The 6,701-nt window shown below is 65.7% G+C and overlaps 1 protein-coding gene across 3 annotated transcripts; it reads left to right on the forward strand.

Moving 5' to 3' along the window:
* Positions 1–544: 544 nt before the first annotated feature.
* MIIP (migration and invasion inhibitory protein) lies at positions 545–6,323 on the forward strand. 3 transcript variants are annotated; one of them, XR_008630253.1, is made up of 10 exons: positions 545–610; positions 2,044–2,199; positions 2,489–2,803; positions 3,169–3,250; positions 4,568–4,676; positions 4,748–4,800; positions 5,114–5,238; positions 5,338–5,434; positions 5,780–5,911; positions 6,066–6,323. XR_008630253.1 is itself a non-coding variant. In XM_055139521.1 (10 exons), exons 2-10 carry the CDS (start codon positions 2,083–2,085, stop codon positions 6,066–6,068), a joined length of 1,038 nt encoding a protein of 345 aa, XP_054995496.1. In that variant the 5' UTR covers positions 545–610; positions 2,044–2,082; the 3' UTR covers positions 6,069–6,323. The 3 variants fall into 3 exon arrangements, 1 of the variants encoding a protein (XP_054995496.1); XM_055139521.1 differs by having other exon boundaries at positions 5,114–5,243; XR_008630254.1 differs by lacking the exon at positions 4,748–4,800 and having other exon boundaries at positions 5,114–5,243.
* The last annotated feature ends 378 nt before the right edge of the window (positions 6,324–6,701 follow it).

Genomic DNA, 6,701 nt, shown 5'->3' on the forward strand with positions numbered 1-6,701 from the left:
CTACCTCTTGACTCTTCTCTGACTTCTATCTAGCACAAAGTAGGCAGGATAGGGGCTGGAGAGGTAAAACAGCGGGTAGCACATTTGCTTTGCACGCGGCCTACAGGGGTTCGATCCCTGTTACCCCAGATGGTCCCCTGAGTGCAGAGCCAGGAGTAACCCTGAGCATTGCCGGGTGTGGGCCAAAAACAAAACAAAAGACAAAGTAGGTACGATAAACGCAGGAATGAACGTAGCACCGCCCCATCCCGGGTCCTTGTAGTTGACAGTGGTGGGTTTCTGGGAGAAGACTCCGAAACCGCCGCGGGTGAACACGGCTTAACCCGCGGCCCCGCACTGGCCAATCGGAGATCGCCATCCGGAGGCCCCGCCCATGAAGACGAATAACCGGCAGGGCGCGTTGACCAATAAAACGCTGACTCCTGTTCTTAGCCCCGCCTCGATGTTAAAACTGTGGTTTTGGAACGTGGAGTAACGCTCGCCGGGGCGGCCTGGGCCGCGTCCAACCAATCAGGGAGGCCGGATCGGACCCCGCCCCCCCACCGGCGCCGCGCCGGGCGGAACTGGCCCAGAGGCAGCGGCTGGCCGCCCGGTTCCCGGCCTGAGTGCGGTGAGTGCGGGCGCCCGGCCGGAGGCGGAGGAAGCGCTCGGGGACCCACGTGCACCCCCCGAGGTTTCGGGGAGCCGACTCTCCCTTTCTCCCGGGCCCGTCCCGCCCCTGCGGTCCCGCCCGCTGTCTCCGCTCGGCGTGTTTGCGCCGCGCTGAGCTTTCCAGGGCCGGATTGGCACGGTGCAGGCGGTGCTTCTCACCCGGGACCCGGTCCTAGCCCCCGGGACCGTGGGCACGTGCCCGCGCCCCTCGGTCAGATGGGGAGCTGGGACTGCGGCTCAGGCTCTGATTAGATCAGGGACCAGGGACTGCATCAGACTCTGCCCCCCCATCAGATCGGAAACTGGGCTGCGGATCAGGCTCTTTGCCCCCCCACCCCCACCCCCCATCAGATCAGGGACCAAGGACTGCAGATCAGACTCCGCCCCCCATCAGATCAGGGAGCTGGGACTGGATCAGGCTCTTTGCCCCCTGTGGCCCCCTCCCCTCCCCTGCAGAAATCCATTCTGAAGAGCCCCCTGGGGGTGGGGCCAGAAAAGCTACTGTGTTCCTCTCCTCTGAACTGGGGGACCAGGTCTGGTTCCAGAATTCTGGCGTGGCAGCTTCCCATATTGACTCGGGGCCAGTCACTCACTTTCTCTCGACTTTGGTTTCTGCATTGGTGAAAGGAAAGGCAAGAAGGAAGGGAAGACAGGAGCGAGGGATGCGCGGCTCCAGAAACCTGGTGTGTCGAGCTCCTAGGCTGCCATTCTTTACTTTTATTTGCTCTGGAGTCGTTTTATTGGTGTTAAGCTGGTCTCAATCTGTAGTTGGTGTTGGCTTAGGGGTTTTTGTTCTTTTAGCGTGTTAGAAGGAGGGTTCAGTGGTGGCGGGAGTGATAGTACAGTGAGGAAGGCATTTGCCTTGCATGTGGCCCACCCGGGCTCAATCCCTGGCATCCTGTATAGTCTCCTGAGCACCCCCAGGAGTAATTCCTGAGTACAGAGCCAGGAGTAACCCCTGAGCATCGCTGGGTGCGTCCCAATAAATAAATAAATAAAAACCCAATAAATAAATAAATAAATAAAAAGTGGAGTTCAGTAAAACAGAAATGCAGGGCTGGAGAGATAGTTTAGGGGTTAAGGTGCTTGGGTTGCATGCGACCCACCCTGGTTCCATCCCCTGCACTACGTACAGTCCCCTGAGCACTACCAGTTGTGGCCCCACAAAGAATAGAAACAGACGATAGGAATGTAATTGTGTGCTCATCCACGCTGACACGTGACATACATGAGACATAACATGCATGGCAGTCCTGAAACAGCCACGTTAGGAGGTCAGTACTGTGGTCATCTGTGGGGCAGGTGGGGAAACTGAGGCACCGGGCAGTTCAGCTCCTCACCCCGGTGTCTGGATCCAGAGCGCGGCCTCCTGAGCTCACATCTCGCCTTCAGGTGGAAGCGCTGGGCCTGGCGGCCGACCTTAGCGCGTGGATGGCGGAGGCCGAGGTGCTCCGGCTGCGGGAACTCAACCTGGCGCTTCTGAGGAAGCTGACGGCCGGGCAGGAGACCGTGCGGCGCCTGGTGGCGAAGGCGCAGGCGGCCGCGGGGGTGGGTGCTCACAGGGGTGGGTGCCCAAGGGGATGGGTGCCCGCGGGGGTGGGTGACCTCGGGGGTGGGTGCCCGCGGGGGTGGGTGCCCGTGGGGGTGGGTGCCCTCGGGGGTGGGTGCCTGCGGGGGTGGGTGCCCACAGGGAAGCACCCGGGGCGCAGAGGGAGGAAGGGGCTGGAGTCGCCTCTTCTCCAGTCCTCGGAGGGGCCGGGCTGGGGCTGGTGGCGGCTGGCGGGGTGGGTGTCCCCCAGCTGGGCCACGCCCCAGTGACTGGACTCCTCTGTCCCAGTTGAGTGTGGACAGCAGCAGCGGCTGCGCCTCGGAGGCGCCATCGTCCCGAGAGGTTTCCTCAGCGTCGCCGGTCACCTCCTCTGCAGAGGAAGCCCGCCTGGGCGATGCCGGTCAGGGGTCCGGGCCTGGCAGCGCCCGCTCTGAGACAAGCCCTCTCCCACCTGCTGAGCACCCGCGCCAGGAGTCCCCGGGTCCCGGGACACCCCACTCCACCCCCTTGGGGTCTGCTGCAGACTCAAAAGAACCAGAGTCCTCAGAGTCTGAGGATTTGGGGTTCCTGGACGCTCGGGCTCACCAGAGCAGCCCTGTCAAGGTAACCCGGGAGGGGGGCGCACACCCAGCACCGGGCACCGCCTTGGGCCTCCATTTCTCTCTCACAGTTGCCTCCTGGGCAGCTGGCCCTGCCGGCCAAGGCTCTTGGGGGGGGAGGAACGCGAGTTGACTTGTGGTTTTCCAGTCTGATACATGGTGGTCAGTCCTTCCTTCCCCAGACAGCCCTTTGGGGAAAAGGCGATGAGCCCATTACACAGATGGGAAGGCTGAGGTCAGAGCGGTCAATATCACATACAGGCGGGGTGTAGCTCATGAGCCCTGGGACAGGACATTCCTGCTCTGCTTGGGCTTTCTAAGGACCAGCCTGTTGGCCCAGCCACTGACCCTCTGCCTCCTCCTCCTCAGGATGTGACCGACCACACGGGACCCCCAGTCCCAGAGAGCAGCTGGCGCCTGCGACCGTACCTGGGTTATGACTGGATTGCAGGTGTGGCCTTGCCCCGGGTGCTGTTCCGGGGGGCTCGGGGTTTGTGGGGAGACCTGGGGGACTGCACACCTGCAGTTTCTCTGGCTCTTAACCCTCCTCCGTGAGCTGTTTCCGGGGGCCCCGGCACGGGCGGGGCTCCAGGCCTCTGCTGGGTGAAGGTCTGGCGGCTGAGCTCGGAAACAAAGCTCGGAACAGGTGGCCTTTGTCCCTCCCTGGGACCAGTGTCACAGGTCCCTGCCGGCCGCGGACAGGCCTTTTCGCCAGCTCAGCCCCAGGAGGTGGCCCTGGCACCACCATGTCCCGCAGCCTGAAGCTGGAGCGTGTCTGGCTCATTGTCCGGGGCTCGGTGCACGGGGTGGTCCTTTCGCCAGCCTGGTGTGGGGGGCGCTGCCGCCTCCCCCGCCCAGGGCACCCCGTTTGCCACACGCGTGTTCTGGCATGCCTTCCTCAGGAGCGGGCTCCTTTGCACGTTTCTTCCTCCTGTACGTGTACCCGTCTGAGCCAGTGCTCTGATTGTCTCTTGTCCCTGTGGTCCCCGAGGCTGGGTGACAGTGGTGCCGGCCACTCGGGGAGTGGCCCTCGGGGCTGGCCACTGTGAGGGTGGTCCTGGCCGCACGGAGAGGAGGCACGCTGAGGAGTGGCTGAGGTTCTGCACCAAGGCTGGGATCGTGGGGACCCAAGCAGGGTCCGGGAGCGGGGGGCCTCGCCCTGTCTGGAGGGGTTTTCCAGGCTGGCCGCTCACTGCCCCACTTCCTGTTCCTGGGAATGTGGACTCTCGCAGGCGCAGGAGCCCCGATGTCCCCCTCCTAGGGACACTTGTGTGCACCTGTCTGGGCTCTCTGCCTCCTCCACTCGGGGTCCCCACACGGGGGGGAGAGGGGGCCGCCCCAGGCCCTTCTCTCTGTCCGTGTGCACGCAGGCCGCCAGGAGCAGCTGAGCCAGAAGGAGGGTCTGGTTCTCCAAACACAGATTTCCTCTCTCGGGAGACCCGAGTGATTGCAGAAGTTAACGGTCCTGCCCCAGGGAGTGGACAGAACCTCACGATCTGTGGCTCCGTAGTCAGAGATGGAACTCGGGAGGAGAGAGAGGGCAGCGGGCAGGGTTCTTGTCTTGCACAGCCTGACCTGGGTTCGATCCCTGCCATCTGGTCCACAGCTAGAAATGATTCCCGAGCGGACGGCCAGGAGTAAGCCCTGAGCACCACGGGGTGTAGCAAAAACGACAAAGCTCGGAACAGGTGGCCTTTGTCCCTCCCTGGGTCTGTCTCCCAGGTGGGCAGCGCTCCCCGCCCACCTTCTTGGGATCTGCTCTCTCCAGGGTCACTGGACATCAGGTCCCCAGTCAGCAGCAAACCGGAAGTCTTCTTCTCCAAGCTGCAGGAGTTCCGGGAGGCGAACCAGGAGGACTGCTTCGGCCACCCGCACGAGTGAGCACCGAGCGGGCGGCCAGGGTGGCCCCAGGCCCCTTGCTCGCCCTCTCACCCCCTTGCCCTCTCAGGTCCCTGTTGGCAGGTGTGCCGGCACCCAGTAACGTCGAGGGGGACCACGAGTGTGAGTGTCCAGCCCGGCTGCCCCCGTCCCTCTCCCAGAGTGGCCCCGGCCCAGGGGGAGGGAGCCTGGTCAGAGCTGGGCTTTGGGGGGGTCGGTCTGGCCCCTCCTGCCCCCGCGTCTGTGTGTGCTGTGCGGTGTCTGTCATGCGAGCGCCCGAGTCTGCGTGTCCCTGCACACGTGCGAAGGGCGGGACTGCCACAGCCACATGCATGTGTGCCGGAGCACGCGTGTGCGCTGCAGGTGGCGTGTGTCACACGAGAGCGGGCGGTGCGGGGCCCGGGGCGTGACCAGCCGCTGTGCCCGGGCCCCGCAGGCATCTACTGCTACCGAGTCAACCGGCGCCTGTTCCTGGAGCCGTCGGACCCCGACAGCCCCTGTCGCCTGTGCCGGAAGCCGCGGGGCCAGGGGGACCCCAGCGTGGCGGGGAAGCCGGTGCAGGTCAGGTGGGTGGGCGGGCCGGGCGCGGGCAGCAGCCAGCGGGGACGGTGGCGAGAGGGCTGCTGGGGGGGAGCCGCCGTGACCCCCTGCCGTCCCCAGGGTGAGCGTCCCCATGTCGGCCCTCGACCCCCCGCACCGGCCCCGCATCCACCGGCGGAAAAGCTTCGACGCCTCCGACACGCTGGCGCTGCCCCGGGTGAGTCCCCGCAGGGCCGGCGCCCACCCGCTCCCCGCACACGCGAGTGTCTGTGCAGGCGAGGGGGCGGGGAGGCGTCAAGGAGTGGCCCCTCCACAGCGCCGGGCTCACCCATATGTCCCGGCTCAGGGTGGGCCAGTGGGCCTGGTCCTGGGGGACCCTCCCTGCTCCCACCCCGGACACAGCTCGAGGGACCCCCCCCACACACAGCCTGAGGGACCCCCACACCCCCCACAGCCTGAGGGACCCTCACCCCCCCACAGCCTAAGGGACCCTCACCCCCCCACAGCCGGAGGGACCCTCGCCCCGCCCCACAGCGTGCTCTGTCCGTCTCCCTGCCCGCAGCACTGCCTCCTGGGCTGGGACATCCTCCCCCCGAAGCCTGAGCAGAGCTGCGCCCCGGAGAACCTGGACCTCTGGTCCTGCGTCCCCGCTGACTCGCAGCGTCAGAGGCTGCCCGCCGCCAGCTCGTCCTTGGTATGCCCTGGGGGGGCCCTGGGGGTGCAGCGTCCCGGGGGCGGGGGCAGAGCACGGGACTCTCCCTTCGGGACCCTGTGCCCCCAGCCCTGACCCAGGGCCCCCTCCGGGCCCCACCCCTCCCCGCCACTGACCGCCCCGTCAACCCCGACAGTGACCCTGCGCGAGAGTCCAGGAGAGGATGAGGCTGACCCCTCCACCATCCAGGCCGACTGTGGGGGAGTCCCGGCCGGGCACGCAGTGGCCAGAGGCGCCCGCCCCCGTCGTGGCACCCTGAGAACAGTCCCCCGCTGCAGGGGTGCCGCAGGGCGAACCTGCGCTCAGTGGGATCTGGGCCCAGGGCTGGGTCACCTGGGGCGGGGCGTGGGGGTCCCCGGGACATTTCTGCCAATAAAACTCGGATTCCCCGGAACCTCGGGTCCCGTGTGCTTGTGTGCGGGTCCTTCCGGGGCCGGGCTATCTGGGGAGATGGGTGTGGGGGGCCTCAAAGCTGGGGTGTCCCCGGAGTCTGGGGGTGTCCTTGCTTGCCCCCCCCGGGCAGGAGTGCGGACCCCAGAGGGAAGCGGCGGGAAGCCCAGGTGGAGGCATGCGAGTCCGTCACTCGGAGCTAGAGCAGGAAGTGACGTACCTCTGGGCACTAAGAGCCGCTTCACCCAGACACGGCCCTCACCGCCCCGCTCCCTCACCCCCCCACCCGGCAGCTCCTCCCTCATTCACTCATTCACTCAGTTGCTCGTTCATTGCACTTATTCACTCGTGCCACCATTCACTTTTTTCCTTTTGCTGTTTG

The sequence above is a fragment of the Sorex araneus genome, chromosome 5 (assembly GCF_027595985.1).
Source record: "Sorex araneus isolate mSorAra2 chromosome 5, mSorAra2.pri, whole genome shotgun sequence".
Lineage (NCBI taxonomy): Eukaryota > Metazoa > Chordata > Mammalia > Eulipotyphla > Soricidae > Sorex > Sorex araneus.